This window comes from Ascidiella aspersa, chromosome 4 (genome assembly GCF_963924565.1).
Source record: "Ascidiella aspersa chromosome 4, kaAscAspe10.2, whole genome shotgun sequence".
Classification (NCBI taxonomy): Eukaryota; Metazoa; Chordata; class Ascidiacea; order Phlebobranchia; family Ascidiidae; genus Ascidiella; species Ascidiella aspersa.
In genome coordinates this window covers 16,154,862-16,174,952 of record NC_139450.1, presented here as the reverse complement: position 1 = coordinate 16,174,952, position 20,091 = coordinate 16,154,862, and the positions used below count along the sequence as shown (strand labels likewise).

The window sequence follows — 20,091 nt, the reverse complement described above, 5'->3', positions numbered from 1 at the left end:
AGCAACATATGGGTGTGTAGCTCAGCGGTAGAGCATTCGACTGCAGATCGAGAGGTCCCCGGTTCAAATCCGGCTGCCCCCTCTTTTTGACATTGGCTTTAGCATCAATTTTATTGCAACGAAACGTAAGACGACTAATCAACTATGCTTGCTATGAAATCTTAAGAAGTTCAGTAAATCAAAAAGTAGTCCAATATCACAAAATCCATCAAGAAACATCATAATATGTCGCACTGTTTACCTGTTTTTTGTGACATACGACTAAAAAAAAACATTCGAATGGAACATATGGGGGTATAGCTCAGTGGTAGAGCATTCGACTGCAGATCGAGAGGTCCCCGGTTCAAATCCGGGTGCCCCCTCTTTTTGATATTGGCTTTAGCATCAATTTTATTGCAACGAAACGAAAGACGACTAATCAACTATGCTTTCTATGGAATCTTAATAAGTTCAGTAAATCAAAAGGTATTCAATGTCACAAAATCCATCAAGAAACATCATAATATGTCGCACTGATTACCTGTTAACCATTTCGTAAGCAACATATGTGGGTATAGCTGCTCCGTAGTAGAGCATTCGACTGCAGATCGGTAGGTCCCCCGGTTCAAATCCGGGTGCCCCCTCTTTTTGATATTGGCGTTAGCATCAATTTTATTGCAACGAAACGTAAGACGACTAATCAACTATGGTTTCTATAGCATCTTAATAAGTTCAGTAAATAAAAAAGTAGTCCAATATCAAAAAATCCATTAAGAAACATCATAATATGTCGCACTGTTTACCTGATAACCACTTGGCAAGCAACATATGGGGGTATAGCTCAGTGGTAGAGCATTCGACTGCAGATCGAGAGGTCGCCGGTTCAAATCCGGGTGCCCCCTCTTTTTGATATTGGCTTTAGCATCAATTTTATTGCAACGAAACGTAAGACGACTAATCAACTATGCTTTCTATAGCATCTTAGTAAGTTCAGTAAATAAAAAAGTAGTCCAATATCAAAAAATCCATTAAGAAACATCATAATATGTCGCACTGATTACCTGTTAACCATTTCGTAAGCATCATATGAGGGTATAGCTCAGTGGTAGAGCATTCGACTGCAGATCGAGAGGTCCCCGGTTCAAATCAGGGTGCCCCCTCTTTTTGATATTGGCTTTAGCATCAATTTTATTGCAACGAAACGTAAGACGACTAATCAACTATGCTTTCTATAGCATCTTAATAAGTTCAGTAATAAAAAAGTAGTCCAATATCAAAAAATCCATTAAGAAACATCATAATATGTCGCACTGTTTACCTGATAACCACTTGGCAAGCAATATATGGGGGTATAGCTCAGTGGTAGAGCATTCGACTGCAGATCGAGAGGTCGCCGGTTCAAATCCGGGTGCCCCCTCTTTTTGATATTGGCTTTAGCATCAATTTGATTGCAACGAAACGTAAGACGACTTATCAACTATGCTTGCTGTGAAATCTTAATAAGTTCAGTAAACCAAAAAGTAGTCCAATATCAAAAAATCCATTAAGAAAGATCATAATATGTCGCACTGATTACCTGTTAACCATTTCGTAAGCATCATATGGGGGTATAGCTCAGTGGTAGAGCATTCGACTGCAGATCGAGAGGTCCCCGGTTCAAATCCGGGTGCCCCCTCTTTTTGACATTGGTTTAGCATCAATTTTATTGCAACGAAACGTAAGACGACTAATAACTATGCTTTCTATAGAATCTTAATAAGTTCAGTAAATCAAAAAGTAGTCCAATATCAAAAAATCCATTAAGAAACATCATAATATGTCGCACTATTTACCTGTTAACCACTTGGCAAGCAACATATGGGGGTATAGCTCAGTGGTAGAGCATTCGACTGCAGATCGAGAGGTCCCCGGTTCAAATCCGGATGCCCCCTCTTTTTGATATTGGATTTAGCATCAATTTTATTGCAAGAAACGTAAGACGACTAATCAACTATGCTTACTAGGGAGGGTCGCGAAAAAATTTTTTTTTTAAAAACCACTTGCCTCATATGGATTTTGATAGATAGACACGTAAAACCTTTACATACAAAATTTAAACTCATTTGAACATGTATTGGTGTGAGGAAATCGTGTTGAAATTTTGCCGAAAATCGCGGTAAAAAATGAGAAATTTTAGGTTATGTTTAATCCATATTTTTCACGTGAAATTCATTTGCTGTGACCTTATACTTGTTTTTTATGGAAGTAACTGAAACCGTTATGGAATAACTGAAGCAAGTTAGATCTTCAGAGATTGCATTTTAATATGTATTTGCAGTAGTAATAAAAATTGAATTTTTATCGAAAATCGCAAAATTTTAACTAAAGGCAAAATTTTCAACAGCCTTCAATCTGTACTTTTCAAGTCAAGTATAACTTTAAGTTTAAATTAATGTTTACGGAAGATAAAGACTCACTGCAGATGGATATAGACGCTGGATCGTACGACGATTAATCCAACATGCTTACTGTGGAATCTTAATAAGATCAATACATCAAAAATCAGAAAGTTGTCCAATATCATAAAATCCATCAAGAAATATCACAATATGTCGCACTGTTGAACTGTTAAACATTTCGTAAGCAGCATATGAGGGTATAGCTCAGTGGTAGAGCATTCGACTGCAGATCCAGAGGTCCCCGGTTCAAATCCGGGTGCCCCCTCTTTTTGATATTGGCTTTAGCATCAATTTGATTGCAACGAAACGTAAGACGACTTATCAACTATGCTTGCTGTGAAATCTTAATAAGTTCAGTAAACCAAAAAGTAGTCCAATATCAAAAAATCCATTAAGAAAGATCATAATATGTCGCACTGATTACCTGTTAACCATTTCGTAAGCATCATATGGGGGTATAGCTCAGTGGTAGAGCATTCGACTGCAGATCGAGAGGTCCCCGGTTCAAATCCGGGTGCCCCCTCTTTTTGATATTGGTTTAGCATCAATTTTATTGCAACGAAACGTAAGACGACTAATAACTATGCTTTCTATAGAATCTTAATAAGTTCAGTAAATCAAAAAGTAGTCCAATATCAAAAAATCCATTAAGAAACATCATAATATGTCGCACTATTTACCTGTTAACCACTTGGCAAGCAACATATGGGGGTATAGCTCAGTGGTAGAGCATTCGACTGCAGATCGAGAGGTCCCCGGTTCAAATCCGGATGCCCCCTCTTTTTGATATTGGATTTAGCATCAATTTTATTGCAAGAAACGTAAGACGACTAATCAACTATGCTTACTAGGGAGGGTCGCGAAAACACTTTTTTTTTCAAAACCACTTGCCTCATATGGATTTTGATAGATAGACACGTAAAACCATTATATACAAAATTTAAACTCATTTGAACATGTATTGGTGTGAGGAAATCGTGTTGAAATTTTGCCGAAAATCGCGGTAAAAAATGAGAAATTTTAGGTTATGTTTAATCCATATTTTTCACGTGAAATTCATTTGCTGTGACCTTATACTTGTTGTTTATGGAAGTAACTGAAACCGTTATGGAATAACTGAAGCAAGTTAGATCTTCAGAGATTGCATTTTAATATGTATTTGCAGTAGTAATAAAAATTGAATTTTTACCGAAAATCGCAAAATTTTAACTAAAGGCAAAATTTTCAACAGCCTTCAATCTGTACTTTTCAAGTCAAGTATAACTTTAAGTTTAAATTAATGTTTACGGAAGATAAAGACTCACTGCAGATGGATATAGACGCTGGATCGTACGACGATTAATCCAACATGCTTACTGTGGAATCTTAATAAGATCAATACATCAAAAATCAGAAAGTTGTCCAATATCATAAAATCCATCAAGAAATATCACAATATGTCGCACTGTTCACCTGTTTTTTTGTTACATACGACTAAAAAAAAACATTCCAGAGCAACATATGAGTGTGTAGCTCAGCGGTAGAGCATTCGACTGCAGATCGAGAGGCCCCCGGTTCAAATCCAGGTGCCCCCTGTTTTTGATATTGGCTTTAGTATCAATTTTATTGCAACGAAACGTAAGACGACTAATCAACTATGCTTTCTATGAAATCTTAATAAGTTCAGTAAACCAAAAAGTAGTCCAATATCACAAAATCCATCACGAAACATCATAAAATGTCGCACTGATTACCTATTAACCATTTCGTAAGCAACACATGGGGGTATAGCTCAGTGGTAGAGCATTCGACTGCAGATCGAGAGGTCCCCGGTTCAAATCCGGGTGACCCCTTTTTTGATACTGGCTTTAGCATCAATTTTATTGCAAGAAACGTGAGACGACTAATCAACTGTGCTCACTATGGAATCTTAATAAGTTCAGTACATCAAATGTAGTCCAACATCACAAAATCCATCAAGAAACATCATAATATGTCGCACTATTTACCTGTTTTTTTTGTGACATATGACTAAAAAAAAGCATTCTAATGCAACATATGGGGGTATAGCTCGGTTGTAGAGCATTCGACTGCAGATCGAGAGGTCCCCGGTTCAAATCGAGGTGCCCCCTCTTTTTGATATTGGCTTTAGCATCAATTTTATTGCAACGAAACGTAAGAAGACTAATCAACTATGCTTTCTATGGAATCTTAACAAGTTCAGTAAATCAGAAAGTAGTCCAATATCACAAAATCCATTAAGAAACATCATAATATGTCGCTCTGTTTACCTGTTTTTGTGTGACATACGAGTAAAAAAAAACATTCGGATGCAACATATAGAGGTATAGCTCAGTGGTAGAGCATTCGACTGCAGATCGAGAGGTCCCCGGTTGAAATGCGGGTGCCCCCTCTTTTAGACATTGGCTTTAGCATCAATTTTATTGGAACGAAACGTAAGACGACTCATCAACTATGCTTTCTATGGAATCTTAGTAAGTTCAGTAAATCAAAAAGTAGTCCAATATCACAAAATCCATTAAGAAACATCATAATATGTCGCACTGTTTACCTGTTTTTGTGTGACATACGAGTAAAAAAAAACATTGGAATGCAACATTTAGAGGTATATCTCAGTGGTAGAGCATTCGACTGCAGATCGAGAGGTCCCCGGTTCAAATCCGGGTGCCCCCTCTTTTTGATATTGGCTTTAGCATCAATTTTATTGGAACGAAACGTAAGACGACTCATCAACTATGCTTTCTATGGAATCTTAGTAAGTTCAGTAAATCAAAAAGTAGTCTAATATCACAAAATCCAATAAGAAACATCATAATATGTCGCACTGTTTACCTGTTTTTTTGTGACATAGTCCTAAAAAAAAATTCGAATGCAACATATGGGGGTATAGCTCAGTGGTAGAGCATTCGACTGCAGATCGAGAGGTCCCCGGTTCAAATCCGGGTGCCCCCTCTTTTTGACATTGGCTTTAGCATCAATTTTATTGGAACGAAACGTAAGACGACTCATCAACTATGCTTTCTATGGAATCTTAGTAAGTTCAGTAAATCAAAAAGTAGTCCAATATCACAAAATCCAATAAGAAACATCATAATATGTCGCACTGTTTACCTGTTTTTTTGTGACAAACGACTAAAAATAAACATTCGAATGCAACATATGGGGGTATAGCTCAGTGGTAGAGCATTCGACTGCAGATCGAGAGGTCCCCGGTCCAAATCCGGGTGCCCCTTCTTTTTGATGTTGGCTTTAGCATCAATTTTATTGCAACGCAACGTAAGACGACTAATCAACTATGCTTATTATGGAATCTTAATATGTTCAATAAATCAAAAAGTAGTCCAATATCACAAAATCCATCAAGAAACATCATAATATGTCGCCTTGTTTACCTGTTAGCCATTTTTAAGCAGCATCTGGGGGTATAGCTTGGTGTTAGAGCATTCGACTGCAGATCGAGACGTCCCCGGTTCAAATCCGGGTTACCCTTGTTTTAGCAATGGATTTGGCATCAATTTTATTGCAACTAAACGTAAGACGACTAATCAACTACTTACTATGCATCTTGATAACTTCAATAAATCAAAAAGCAGTCCAATATCACAAAATTCATCAAGAAACATCATAATATGTGGCACTGTTCACCTGTTAACCATTTCCTAAGCAACATATGGGGGTATTGCTCATTGGTAGAGCATTCGACTGCAGATCGAGAGGTTCCCGGTTCAAATCTGGGGCCCCCTCTTTTTGATATTGACTTTAGCATCAATTTTATTGCAAAGAAACGTAAGACGACTAATCAACTATGCTTGCTATGGAATCTTAATAAGTTCAATGAATCAAAATGTAGTCCAATATCACAAAATCCACCGAGAAACATCATAATATATCGCACTTTTCACCTGTTCACATTTCGTAAATAACATATGAGGGTATAGCTCAGTGGTAGAGCTTTCGACTGCAGATCGAGAGGTCCCCGGTTCAGATCCGATGGCCACTATTTTAGCCATGTGTTTGGCATTAAATTTTTTTGCAACGAATTGTAAGACAACTAATCAACTAAACTTACTGTGGGAAATTACTAACTGCCAATAATTAATAGATCAAAAGTAGTCCGATATTTCAACAGATCATATACGTTTTTCAAATTTTCGATTGATATAGTCAAACATCATTTGCTATAAAGTAAAGCATATGTTGTGACGTGCAATCATACTGGATGAATTTACGATTGCCACAGTTTTAAAAAAGCATAACGATAGCCTAAACGCCTTTTGGTTATCTTAAATTTATTTTACATGTTTTCTTCTCTCTCTAAGTATGAATGTTAATGTATCTTAACAATAGTCAAAATAATCTGAAAAAAACTAAAAGAAAGAAGCTTGTAGAATTACAAAGAAGCAATTTAAAAAAATCACAGCAAATGACTAGATTCAAACTCACAGCAGCTAGCTAGTTGCTTTAAATTGTATATGATTGGTGTTTAGCATCTTTGACCAGCCAATCTTTCCAATAGCTATTTTTAGGCATTTACAATATTTTCACCGAACTCACAGAAAAAAAATCGAAAACAAATGAAATATATTTTTCTTACGCAAGGTGTGATCCAAGGAGCTGGAGTGATAGGAAGGGGGAAGTTTGGCCGATGGTCTTCTCACAGCATCTGGCGTATCGCATCCGGCAATTGCCATCAGCTCCTCTTCCTCGTCGTCTCCGTTATCGATGTCGTCATCAAGGTCCACGTCGTCATCCTCCGCTTCCTCTGCTTCTTCCAGAATTTGCTCAAAGAAATTCGCGCGCTCCAAAGCATCGGAATCTGCAATAGAAAGCATTATGGGAAGTTTTCTCAAATGCTCGACGACCTGAGTAATGTTTACTCGTAAATAAGGGATTGTTATAACATAAAGGTTTCGGGTCACGTTAAATTAGCTCAGCAAAAGTGACTCGAGGAAGTTCCACAGTCTTGAAACCAATCGTTAAACAATGAAATAGGTTGATTTTCACTAAAGATAAAAAAATGATTTTATTGACCCAACGAAGATGTAACTGGAAATCAGATCAATTGTTATTTGTAATTGTAATTGATGTAATTAATTACACTTTTTAATGTAATTGTAATGTAATTGAGGTATTTTTATTCTGAGTACCTCTAACTGTAATTGTAATTTGCTAAATGTTTGGCTCTCTATATATTGATATTAAAAAAATTAAAGATTCAATAATACACACATTGTTAATTTTCTTTGGGAAGCGATGAGACATAAACTGTTTTCTATATGTCAGCAATAAAAAAAACTTAGTAAATGCAATTTTGTAATTGTAATTGATGTAATTAATTACAGTTTTTGATGTAATTGTAATTGTAATGTAATTGAAACCTGTAAGGGAGTAATTGTAATTGCAATTGAACTGAATTAATGTAATTGATCCAACTCTGCTGTGAACCATTGTTTTCTTGTTAAAAGAAGAAAATTAGCATTACAGCTTTGAATGCAATGGTACCAACCGTAGTCCCCAATTTCATCGAGATAATCCAGATCGTCTGGTTGACCGGAATCCTCATCAAACTGAGGATCGGGAAGTACTTCGAATCTGTTTGGAGCAAGAAGAACGTTCCTGGCTCTTTGTGCCTGAAATAAACCGCGTACTCACTTCAATCGTATCGTACATTATTCCAAACGCTGCACATCGTAATATCGAAACTACCCACTATCTATTGTGTTCGTTTAACGGTTAATAATCCAAAACACTTTCAAATTATCTCATTCTTTAAGGCGGTAGTTATTAATTTTAATATGCAAAATCATTATAATTTCAAGTTTTTTTTAGAAAAATAAATACATATATTGAAAAAAAAAGTTGAAATATAGTTGTGAAATGCGCTGTTATTTATTAGAGGAATAGTTCTAGTTATAATATACTCTCTTCAAATCTATACAACAACGAGATTGCACGCACAGCGCAGGTTTATACACGCTATTGATACGTGGCTGATACAGTTCAGAATCGTGTAAACTATTATATAAGCCTAGTATAAAAAATGACGGTAAATACTAAATATTGAACATTATCCAAAAATAAAAATATGCCAATTCTCGAAAGAGAGGACGACTTCTGTTTTATCACACAATGCATTACCGGGCGAGCGATACACCTATCAAAACCACCTCACATAGGTGATTTAGGGAATATGGTAAAATTTAAAAATCAGTAAAATTTAAATATAGATTGTAGTACGCCCGATGCGCATAATCATAAGAGATTGCAAAAAGCTTTTGAAGTAATATGAAGTTGTTACCAGTCCTCTAATAACGCGGGTGGTATAGCTCAGTGGTAGAGCATTCGACTGCAGGTCGAGAGGCCCCAGTTCAAACCCGGGTGCCCCCTAATTTTAAACAAATTTTAGTGCTTTGAGTTCTGAACAGACTTTTATACCATCTGTACATTTGCACGCCTTTCTATCAAAATTAGGAGTTAAACAATTCTACCATAAGTGGTTCTATTGTAGCATTAAAAGCAGTTGAATGTGTATCAATAAAATAATGGTTAACATAGGGACACACTTCTGATATGCACTGCTGTATTCTAATCAAAGCAGCACAAATGCGAACCAACTCACGTAGTTGACGACCTTCGAATTGGCGGCGGCCGCTAGTGCGGCGTTGTTGATGCAGTTTCTTCGCGGACTCTCCATCGCTATCGTGTGGTTGTGTGTGACCACCCGGGGCTCTACCATAGAGTAGCGGCCCCTGTTAAACCTCGGGGCTGAGTAGGGGCGACTTGCTACCGAACCTGTTTAAGTATTTGAAACTGCACAATGCACATGTAACCCAAGACTGCAAAACATACTCAGGGCTACTTCAAAGTAGAAAAGAGTAGTGGAAGTGAGAAACAATTTCTGTTATGAAACATGTAAAAGGGAACACTAGTACAAATGTTCCACTGGTTGGTTTTGGTTTGGGAAGAAATCGCCTTTCGAAGATTAAACAAGCAACTACTTAGCGATTCCCATCAGCCCACAGAAATTTCCCCTTCTTTTGATTAGTTTGCGCTTAATGCTGTGGATTTGTTGTTTTCTCTGCTCTACAGGTAAGTGTCATTTTTCTAAAGTTGTGTGCTTAAATGCACTGGATCATGCCTAAACCTATTTTTAACAGATATTATTCCTAATTTGAAATGGTGTACACTGTTTTTTTGTTTTCTTGTACCCTTTAACTTAATTCAAAATTGTTCTTATTGTAGTATTCAACAAAACACATCGTTAAATAAATTCATATTGATAACAGTGTTAAAGAATATGATATGAAAATAAATGCAGCAACCAGTCACAAAGAAGCATTTGCTTGATTAATAATGAAAAAATTACCCCAAGTACACTTTTGAGATGTTAAAAGGAAAATCTTTTCTTTTTAAACGCGAGGAAATTAATAATAACGTAGTAGCCCACATTGTAATAGGCCGACTAACCTCCAGCGTAAAACGGCTTGCGGTTAACGTTGGGGGTGCTTTTCGAATGTTGGACAACCCTCATCTGGGACGAGGAAGTGGGGGCTGTGACCTGGGTTGAGGGCATGATCGAAACACGATACGGCGAATGCGACATCACTGTAACGTTCGTTGTTGTTACTGTGAGGCTGCAGGTCGAGGCAGTAGGGACAGGATTGCTGCTATTGGCGCTGCTGCTATGGCTATTAGCATTGCTGCTGTGGTTCGTACTGTTGCTATTGGTGTGATGGGCGGTGGTAGTATTGTTAGTGAGTGGCGTATTGGCAGTGTTGACGGTTGTGTTGACAGTCGAGTTGTTGCTGGCGGTCGTAACGCTTCGTCGATACTGCGAAATTTGCAAATTATGCCAATTTATATAAATATTGTAATCATAAAAATAACGATAAAAAAAATTTACTTAATCAAAGTCACAGCACTGAAGGCGACGTGAACAAATATCTTAAATTTAATTTAACTCTGTTAAAACACAAGAAAAATGTGACAAAATATTAATATTACATTAAGACAATAATAATACTTTGGAAAGTTGGCAGTAGCAATGTATCGCATTAAATTAACATGTAATTAAATTTATCACTGACTTGTGCGTTTTTAAGGATAAAGGCCCCGTTTGTGACACGCACAAAAACAAATGTTCGCCTTTCCCGCCCTACTTCCAAAAAGCACGACCTTACAGTCGCCACTTACAACGTATTGTCCGGGAACGAATCGTTTACGACGCTGGGCGCTTCTAGCTCTTTTTCTCGCCTCCGCCGCTGACTGCAGCCTCTCTCTTCTCTCGGCGGCCTCTATGACATCACCATTGTAAAGGAGCAAGAAGTTCTCTTGCGAAGCGAGGGGAAGTATCCTCTCGCGTTTATTCGCCTTTTCAAAGATCTCCATTGAAAGTTCTGCGAAAAACATTCCATGTTTATACATCAGTAGATCATCGTCAACAGTAACTAATAACCTTACTTAAAGTTTCTTCAACAAGGTCTGGCATTATTTCACGCAGTGTTTCGCAGTTAGTGTGTAGGGCAGGGTTGCAATTCATTTCTAGAAGGGAAATCTGGAAAAGAATCGTATAGACTGTTTAATTAATAAAAACAGAGTTCTATTAACTATAAAAAAGAACTACTGTTCAGGCAGTCACAAACAATCGAGTATTGACTAACTAGAAGCTTCTATCACCTTGAATTCATCGTCGACCATGAAGTCGCAACCATATAGATCAAAAAATCCCAACCGGCATTCTAGTTTGTGACGAACGGCTTGAAAACATTGTAGCTGGATCTGCTGACAGCGACGCTGGGGGCAAACAAAATAAAGGCCAATCAATGTTTACTGTGGATTGGGTTACCTTGGTCGGCCTCTTGTCATTTCTTTATAATGCGCAACTCAAAAATATTTCAAAATATTTAATTTAATTTATTTGAACATTTTAAAAGATTGGAAATATAAAAACTATAACGGCATAATATTTTTTACTAGTTCGGCGAACATTTTAAATTATATATTATAAGAGTTGATTACAATTCAAAAGTCGACAAAGGTTAACGTTTTCAGTTTTGCTACCTTTAGTACAGTGTGGACCCAGTCCGCAGGCAAGTTTTTCTTTTCCATATAATTTTCGTTGACGTAATCATTGAATCGGTCCATTGACCACACGGTGTCGTCCTTTACCTCCTCGTAAAGAGGATTTTTCTTTTGCATAAACTGATATCAAAAATAAATAAACAAATATTAAAGGCTAAAAATAACTTCACGACAACGATGAACACTGAATGAAACAATGGTATTAGCTCAGCAAACACATAAGTCATATACATACCTGATTAGTTAAATGTCCGGTCAGATCGGTGCTGTTGAAGTCGTACGGCATGCAAGTTAACCGGCAGTAGCCATCTCTATAGAACACCACCAAAGGATTGGTGCAGGCGATTAACATGTAGTTTCGCACGTCAAACTTTTTGCCGTCAAGCAACAGGGGTTTTTTGACATACCTGCGAAATACCCTGTGAAGTTACTTGGAAAAGGACAGTCTCACATTAAACATATATAGTCTGCTTTAAGTATAATTTAATGCATTATAAATTCTTTGCAAATTTAAATTTATATGAAATAATGAAACATATTTGCAGGGCTTACCGTTGCACTATGCGCGCCATTGGTGCCTTGAAGGGCAGTTTCCGAGCGGCTTGTATGTCATCTTCAGTTTCAGTAATTTTATCCCTGCGGGTGAAAATATCCTTAAAAAGTATCACTGTGGAAAACGCAAATCGGTCTAGAAACAATTAATTGATATTATTTATAAATCTGCTGACCATAGTTAAAGAAAATTGCGAAAGGTAAACACATGCATTGTAAAAAGCACCACACAGACACCACAGAGGCGCTTAATAGCCAAAATGGACAATTTACGAAAAATGTTGTTTGGTTTTTTCGGATAGTATATTTACGTTAGTTTGTCAATGAAACTATTTAAATCTTCATGTATGGAACAATTGTATTTGTGATATCACAATAACATATTACATGAAGACGAGTTGCTGTAAATAATTAAATTGGGCTGAAAATATGTGCAACAAACGTTTTGTTTAAGTTTATTTCACCGCACGTTTGAAAAAAAAACACCTACGCGTATTGAAAACACTTTACGAAATAAATTTAAGGTAAACAAACGTGAATTATATTGCCAAATAAGTTGGTATTTGGTTTTCCTAGTGGGTCTTTAACGCCCCCTTGCTAACATTTTACCCCCTAGTTGAAGAACCATTGCATTAGAGATTATAAAAAATGTTTACTATAAAGCCAACAGTAGACAATTAAAATCCTTACTGTATCCGAGTAATATCTTCATTGCTCCTAATTAAATAAATTCCTTTGCCCTGGTTAAGACCAGTAGGTTTTGATATCCACACTTCCCCATCTAAAAAGATAATATTATAATGTACTTGGATATATACAAACTTGAATGTTTATTGCTCTTAAGCAGTGATACCAAACCTTTCAACTTATGGCACCCTGCAGAAAAAAAAAGAAATAAAATTTGTCACCCCTACTAGTATTTTTGTTGGTTTGCTACAATGTCACTCACAACAAACAAAATTGAAACAGAACACATCAACTATGCACAATGTCGAAACATATTTATTGAATCCTAGGCATAATAATATTTAAAATAGCTCTTTTTTGTAATCTTTGAATTAAATTACCTTTGTATATGTCAAAAAATGCTTCTCTGTCGTCCTTGATGTCCAATCGATAGGTCTCTGGTAAAAAATCTTGATATCGCATGATCCTGGGACAAATAAATTGTTAAGAATCTATGTTTGCATTTAACTTGAAGAATTTCTCTGCACAAAAACTAAATAATGTAATGATTTGACTATTATGCTTTACTTTTAAAAGTCTTACATTCCAATTCCAATAAATAAACAGTAACTCCTAAAAAACAAACAATATTTACCTTGGTCTTCCCTTTTTCACTTTGTTCATGACACGGTCATATTCTTGCAATGAAGTAAGAAGTCCAATTTTTGTAGTCAAAAGTTTGTTGTTGGGAATTTGATAGCATAGTTGCTCCCCTGAAAACAAATTAGCAAACCTTATAAAGTGTAAAATCTAAAAAACAACTTATTTGTCGTAACTTAAATCTGAAGAGCATTGTGTTAGTCAGAAAGTATTTGTTCTAATATCCACCATATTGAAAAGTATTTTAATAAGTTCTGCAGTTTACTACTATATAATAGGATCATAAATCAGGTTCTACTACTGACCAAAAAATATTTACAAAAATAGTTAGCAATAAGGATAACAATAAATTGTTTGTACATGCCTTCTCTAAAACAATGGTAATTGTTGTGTGATTTAATTTCACACCACTTAAGTTTATAATCTTCTCTTGCTCTGTCATGAATTCTTTCCCATCCCAACTCCGATGTTAAATAATTTTCCACTCTAAAATAAATGTAAGGCATGACTATAAATTTGTTAGTTTGTAAAACAATAAAATTTAGATAGTCACTTACAAATGTCCCCCATTGCCACCACCAATGAAAAAATAGTTTTTTTGGTGCTTCTTGTATCTAAATCGAACAGGTTGTGAAGTGGTTGGAGAAGTTTCCTCAGTTTCGTCTACTCTGGCATCTTTATCAGTGTTGTTTAATCTTAATCAAAATTTTCAACCATGTAAAAAACATTTTGCTGATTTTAATTTTGGATTATAATGGCAAAACGAGTGGCTTGATAGCATTAAAATATCATAGCCATTAAATTATTGATACATACATGAATTTGTCATCTGTGTTACTTGTGTTTTTACAAATGTTAAAGATCAGTCATTATAATAACATAATATGAGTTTAAACCTCACCACAGGTCCATCATGAGTAACCCAAGTATTGTCCTTCCTTAAATTCCTAAACTATGACTGTTTTTAATTGATATTCCTAAACACTTCCAGTTTGCAAATTAAATGTGTATCAACATTAGGGATATATGGTACTTGCCATTTATCTAGTAGTACCATACCACATAACATCATTTCTATGCTTAAACCAGCAAAAAAATGAAATTGGAACATATAAAGGTATTTTTTCAGGTTGTTATGCCACAACTTGTTGTAGCGTTAGGAAGTCTAGTTACCTCGAGTTGTTAACCTACTAGTTTCTAATAATATGACATTATAAGTTAGAATATCTGCTGTGGGTCACCAATCATGGGTATAATCCCTATATTAATTTGGTATCGGAAAGTGCCTACACTGGATGAGTACCGATACTGCCACTTGGCATAGGCTATTGGATTTAATTTGCTATTTGGACTTCTTAAGTAGTCAATTTTGGTATAGTATGTGTGTATATTGTAATAGTTTGGGTTTCAATATAACACATGAATGACTCCAATCACATTCTAATGAATTTTTACTGGTGAAAAGTCAAAATTATGAACTGTCTATTTTTCAAATTCATCAATGCTTGCAAATTAGTTTTAAAAGAAAGTTTGTGTTTTTCTAAAAAAAGTGTTTTGTTTGCACAGAAATTACAGAATAAATTACAGAAAATTTGTGTTACTGTTTATTCGATTGTTTTGAATCTTCATTTGCTTGCTCTTGATTTCCTTGATCATTGTCCATTTGTACTGAAGCAAAAAAAAACATGATTAGATAATTAAAAGTTTAACAATAATTTATACTGTACACCGAAATGAACCTCAATGCAGGCTAGTTGGTTTTTCTAGCCTGCCCTGCTTGCATTATTCATCGACAGATTCAGTGAGTCTGCAACATTGGCTTTTCGGTGTGCTAATGATACATAAGCTGTAATCGTTGGTCAAAAAGCAACTTTAGAAGGGCTAGTTGTTCACACACATATGCATGTTCATCTTTCATTGAATATTTATACTGCTTACCTTTTTACAGGTGACATTACTTTTTCTACATGTTAATATTGTATTATAAAAACAACCCTTTTCAAGGAACAGTGAGCGAATGGGTTTTTAAATAAGTATAACTTTAAAAATATTATGTGTTCAAGTCAGCACAACTAGTAATTGCTGTAGTGATTAGGGGGCATAGATCTACCAATGATATTGACTCTTTGAGCTTCTATGTGATGCTTGGCCCCAGAATACACAGAGAACAACAGTGCTTTCTACTTTATAATGTAAAAATTAATACCTTTCTTTGTTAACTTACCTATTTCTTTTCTTTACAATGATATGGTTACTTGTATTGCACATCTGCCTTATTAAAAACCCAAATCCAGTTGAATAGAATTCTTTATACTGACAGGCAGTTCTATTTTTTAATGCTAATACATTTACATATTTTATCTGCCAGTGTTTGAAGTAGGCTTATGTAAGATATTATGCAGTAACAACTCTTGCTTCAAACAGCAGGCATAGCTACAAAATAAAACAGCAAAAATATTAAAATTAATGTTGTGGCAATTTTGGCAAACACCAAACCATGATGCCACACACTACTGTTTTATCAACACCTACAGGTAATGTGCATCTACGCCAAAATTTAACAGGTAGCATCAACTCCATTTATATAGACACCTGACAGAAGTGTGGCAAGCACTATGTCAGTCAAACTAAAACCAAGTTTTTCACATGTTGGAATGCTCATCGCTCAACTTGGAAAACGTTGACAATACACCAACAATGAACGAGCTTTGCCCCACATTATTTCTTTGCCTTCAGTGATTACTCTACAACAGGGGTTCTTAAACTTTTTTCACTGCGGACCCCTAAAATTTTTTTTGGGCTTGCGTGGACCACAGTAGGCAAAAAATGTAAAAAAATGACGTCATTAATTTACGTCACAATACAAATAGACTTCATAAATCTGCTTATTTCCGTTCAAAATGTGAAAGTGAAATGGAGTCTTAATACAGTCAGTACAAAACAGTTTTAATTCTAATTAAATTATTTTCTTTGATAAATTAATTACTTCTTCAATATAAACTAATGTTTTAATTAGGCATTGACCCCAGTTTATGAACCTCTGCTCTGCAACAACACCATTTGATAACACACTTATCAGTTGCATGCTCTCTTTTTTGTTTTGTTTGACATTGGCACAATTGCTAGTGTTCTATAATTTTATGGGCGGTCTTGTTTTTTCTTTAGTACTTATTTTATATTTTAATTACACTTTTGAGCATTTTATACATTCGGTTTTTGTACAGAAACTGGTGCCTATTCATAAGATGAAATACATATTTCTGTAAAATTTCAAGATAAGATTTTATGTTTTAAACCTGTGTAATGTATGCATTACAGAGTGAATCGGAAAATCATGAAGTGCACCATAAACTAAAGTCTATTTCATACTATAGGTGATTTTATTTGTAGAAAATAATTGTGGTTTGTCTTGAAATTTATAAAATCAACGCCCAATGTCGACAAACCATTTGCGCTAACCACTCCAAAGGTAACTAGACGGGGGTGCGGTTGTTGTATATTTTGTCAGGGGGTATATTTTCAGGAATTGGTGTTTTTTTTTTTTTTTAAATTTAACAATTTTTTTTTAATTTTTTGATATTTTGTATTTTGCATTGTATATTTTATATTACATGTTTCATATTTTTTTCCTTAACTTGTTTCTGCAAGCAAAAACAGATATGGGCCGAAAACTCCCCACTTAACTTCTGGCTATGATGCGAAAGGGGTTCAAATATGTCGTCGTAGTATTTGGGAAATGATCGAAACATATATTTGATAAATAGAATTTGCGCAGATAATGCGTACAAGCATGTTATTACACTTTGACCAGCTAACATGTTTAAAAAGCAAATATTATCATTCTGCTAAAATGGTTTAACGTACATGGTTCGCTATACTTTTGCCAACTTTTACTGGGTAAATTTTTACCATGGCTTATTCCGAGCAATCGTAGTTATAACAGACTTTAAATCTGTAGTTTCGAGCAATATATAAAACAAGTTTATGTGCCTAATAAACCACCTTTTAAATTGAAAGTTTTGCCAATTGAAATCCAATAAACGCAGTGTTCTTAATATTTATTTCAGTATGACGCCATGTTATAATGTAGCTTTGTAACGTGCTCCCTAATAATGCGTTCAGCTTTATGTTTTGCTTTCTGCACCCTTGCACAATTTCAATTTGTTAAGGCCTGGTGTTGATATGTTTGATTGGAGTAACATGCGCTACAGTGGCAAATAGAGAGGCGTACACTGCCACCAGATTTCGCATTTACCTTTGTGACGCTAAATATGTTGTGTTGTAAGAGCAATAATTTTTTTTTACTAAGAGAAGCCTCTTTCTAAAAGGCAAGTCGCATGCGCCTAGTTTACGACAAAACACTTCACTGTATGAACGTTGCACGCGCCGGACAATAAAGCGCAGCAGGATACCAGCAGCCGCCTCGTTGCGACGCGAGCTGAATAAAGCAAGTGATATGAAAGCATTCTGTATTGCAGTTTTTCTTCCGCTAGTTAGGAGTAGATAGCTATTATAAACTAAAGCGATGACGTCACATTATTGGTGTTTTGTCCCCCAATCAAAGGCATCTAGGGGTGCAGCCTCATAAACCTCGACATTGCACCTTCATACCACTCTACGTCATGTCTGAAAATTTGAAAGTTCTAAGATGTATACATTTTCTATAATGCTTCGGACAAAAATCGGTCTGAAACATTTTCGGGCAAAAACAAGATATGTCCCGAAAATAAATTTTCGGCCCATATAATTTTATGTCCACATATTGGAACAACTCAGCAACTGCCAACTGCTGGTAATACAATAGGAAAAGTGTTAAAAGATTATTCTTAACTAAGTAGAACAAAGTCGGAAAATTTAAACTGTTAATCATAAAAAAGAACAAAGTAATAAACAATTATTGTTCTTAAATATTAAGATAGTAATTCCATGCTTATCGGTTCATATAATTAAAACAAATATAATTAAATCCTAAGTGCTTGAAGGTCAGGTTACCAAGAGACCAACGCTATCGTGTTCATTCATCCAAAGCAACAGCTGATTAGTTCATAGATATATAAAAATAATTCAAGTTATTTATTAGCTACTTTGTGGGGGAAAACGTTTTAAAATATTGCACAATCGAATTATGTGACTCTGTTGGTAAGTTTTTAACTCAAGCCTTCAAGGTTTTTTGACGGAACAACATTTTCACAAAAATAACTTTTTTATCCCAGAACTTTTTATCGAGTTTGCATCAAAGTAGACCTATATTAAAATAGGGCTCAGTCGAACTAGTGCGCCACCGTGAATCTAAAATCTGAAACGTAAAAAGTATTACTTAAGGCTGGTTCACACTAGACGCGTTAACGTCTAGCGTTAGCGTCTGGCGTCTAACGGCTAACGTCGTCCAGTTCACGCATAACGCGTTGCCAGCGTTAACGGCAAATTTCCTCGCTTCTAACCGAAAGCGTCAAAGTTGAAATATTTCAACTTTTACGCAACCGAAAGCGATTTTTTGAAAACGTTTTACGTTAACGCTAGACGCGTCTAGTGTGAACCAGCCTTTAGAGTTAAAGAAAGAATTGCTAAATGTCTAACTCGAGAGTTTTACGTTTTTTGATTTTTTTGGTAAATATCAAATTGAAAAAATCCGGGACAAATTGGTTAACCGGCCGGGACACCGGGACAAGGCCGTAAAACCGGGACTATCCCGGCTAAACCGGGACGTATGGCAAGCCTACCTATAGCCTCTAATCAAATTTTGTTATCGTTTAATATTTTTTTTTATTTAGGAAGCCTATACACTCGACGCTCTTTTGATGTTTAAAAGAGGTTCAACAATTTCGCAAAGCGTTCAGAGGGCATTACGGCTAGTATAGAATGTAAATTACGTTTATACAACGGTTATTTCTTTAATTGTCAATGTAAGCAAGGGCGTTCGGCTGAAAATTGTTTCTGTTGATGGCCAAAACACATCAAAAAGGTTTCCAATCTGCAGTTAAAGTTGACAAAAAATAGTTGCGTGCGGTAACGGGACAAAATGGTAATAAAAAAGCATTTGCCGATGGCGGACTGTTTACCAATTTGTTTACTTTATGGGAATTTTTTTCACAATTTAGCTAAACCTACTTTTTTTTAAATAGGCGGTGTTCACGTTATGAGACCGCTTTGAGCATAAGGCATTTGATCATGAGATGTAGCCAGCATACGTCACACATCTGCGCACGGCACCAATAAGGTACGAGTATGCTGTTATTATTTGTAAAATAAGGCGTTTATTACAGGATGTTAACGTATAGGCTAAATCGCCAACTAATTACGGAGTGTGCCAGATGGATTCGATAACTCGTACCATCACAAATTTGAGACTAGAGCACAGTTCTATATTCGCTTACCGAAATTTAAGATATTTTTGGTCTTATAATGCACATTCTAAACGGTTTACGCCTATTTGGTTGCGAACTGGCATGTGTTTTAAAGTTAACGAATCTAGTCTGTTATGCGACATTAGGGTAATTTTATGCTTTTAAGTAAAATTATGTACACTACACCAAACATTAAATTATTCTGTAGTTTTTTATTAAATCCATTGGGTGGCTAATTTTTGTTTCTTCAAAATTAACATGCCAAAAACGGCAACCAAAAATATGGTATGTAAAATTGGTAACAAGTGTATTTAGATCGAAAATATTACTACATTTCTATTGGTTGTATATGCATACAGAACAATGCGTCT

At 35.6% G+C, this 20,091-nt stretch overlaps 1 protein-coding gene and 15 non-coding genes across 16 annotated transcripts in view; 15 read left to right on the top strand and 1 right to left on the bottom strand.

The window, feature by feature from the left end:
• LOC146148200 (uncharacterized) overlaps positions 1–15,799 on the bottom strand; it is a 66,798-nt gene extending 50,999 nt beyond the window's left edge. Inside the window, exons 1-17 of the mRNA XM_083386578.1 lie at positions 15,601–15,799; positions 14,978–15,044; positions 13,934–14,071; positions 13,741–13,862; positions 13,372–13,489; positions 13,118–13,203; positions 12,741–12,831; positions 12,051–12,134; positions 11,734–11,905; positions 11,478–11,618; positions 11,094–11,210; positions 10,878–10,971; positions 10,611–10,813; positions 9,885–10,248; positions 9,037–9,209; positions 7,924–8,047; positions 7,012–7,233 (exon numbers count right to left, since the gene is read on the bottom strand). Of these exons, the coding sequence (XP_083242704.1) occupies positions 7,012–7,233; positions 7,924–8,047; positions 9,037–9,209; positions 9,885–10,248; positions 10,611–10,813; positions 10,878–10,971; positions 11,094–11,210; positions 11,478–11,618; positions 11,734–11,905; positions 12,051–12,134; positions 12,741–12,831; positions 13,118–13,203; positions 13,372–13,489; positions 13,741–13,862; positions 13,934–14,071; positions 14,978–15,039 (2,311 nt within the window). The 5' untranslated portion in view covers positions 15,040–15,044; positions 15,601–15,799. The remainder of the gene's footprint in view (positions 1–7,011; positions 7,234–7,923; positions 8,048–9,036; positions 9,210–9,884; positions 10,249–10,610; positions 10,814–10,877; positions 10,972–11,093; positions 11,211–11,477; positions 11,619–11,733; positions 11,906–12,050; positions 12,135–12,740; positions 12,832–13,117; positions 13,204–13,371; positions 13,490–13,740; positions 13,863–13,933; positions 14,072–14,977; positions 15,045–15,600) is intronic.
• On the top strand, positions 11–82 carry Trnac-gca (transfer RNA cysteine (anticodon GCA)). The gene has a single exon. It is a non-coding gene; the product is annotated as a tRNA-Cys (tRNA).
• Trnac-gca (transfer RNA cysteine (anticodon GCA)) lies at positions 291–362 on the top strand. The gene has a single exon. It is a non-coding gene; the product is annotated as a tRNA-Cys (tRNA).
• Trnac-gca (transfer RNA cysteine (anticodon GCA)) lies at positions 810–881 on the top strand. Its single transcript has one exon. It is a non-coding gene; the product is annotated as a tRNA-Cys (tRNA).
• Positions 1,068–1,139, top strand: Trnac-gca (transfer RNA cysteine (anticodon GCA)). The gene has a single exon. It is a non-coding gene; the product is annotated as a tRNA-Cys (tRNA).
• Positions 1,325–1,396, top strand: Trnac-gca (transfer RNA cysteine (anticodon GCA)). The gene has a single exon. It is a non-coding gene; the product is annotated as a tRNA-Cys (tRNA).
• Positions 1,583–1,654, top strand: Trnac-gca (transfer RNA cysteine (anticodon GCA)). Its single transcript has one exon. It is a non-coding gene; the product is annotated as a tRNA-Cys (tRNA).
• Positions 1,839–1,910, top strand: Trnac-gca (transfer RNA cysteine (anticodon GCA)). Its single transcript has one exon. It is a non-coding gene; the product is annotated as a tRNA-Cys (tRNA).
• On the top strand, positions 2,611–2,682 carry Trnac-gca (transfer RNA cysteine (anticodon GCA)). The gene has a single exon. It is a non-coding gene; the product is annotated as a tRNA-Cys (tRNA).
• On the top strand, positions 2,869–2,940 carry Trnac-gca (transfer RNA cysteine (anticodon GCA)). The gene has a single exon. It is a non-coding gene; the product is annotated as a tRNA-Cys (tRNA).
• Trnac-gca (transfer RNA cysteine (anticodon GCA)) lies at positions 3,125–3,196 on the top strand. The gene has a single exon. It is a non-coding gene; the product is annotated as a tRNA-Cys (tRNA).
• On the top strand, positions 4,178–4,249 carry Trnac-gca (transfer RNA cysteine (anticodon GCA)). Its single transcript has one exon. It is a non-coding gene; the product is annotated as a tRNA-Cys (tRNA).
• Positions 5,019–5,090, top strand: Trnac-gca (transfer RNA cysteine (anticodon GCA)). The gene has a single exon. It is a non-coding gene; the product is annotated as a tRNA-Cys (tRNA).
• Positions 5,298–5,369, top strand: Trnac-gca (transfer RNA cysteine (anticodon GCA)). The gene has a single exon. It is a non-coding gene; the product is annotated as a tRNA-Cys (tRNA).
• Positions 5,579–5,650, top strand: Trnac-gca (transfer RNA cysteine (anticodon GCA)). The gene has a single exon. It is a non-coding gene; the product is annotated as a tRNA-Cys (tRNA).
• On the top strand, positions 8,733–8,804 carry Trnac-gca (transfer RNA cysteine (anticodon GCA)). Its single transcript has one exon. It is a non-coding gene; the product is annotated as a tRNA-Cys (tRNA).
• Positions 15,800–20,091: the final 4,292 nt, after the last annotated feature.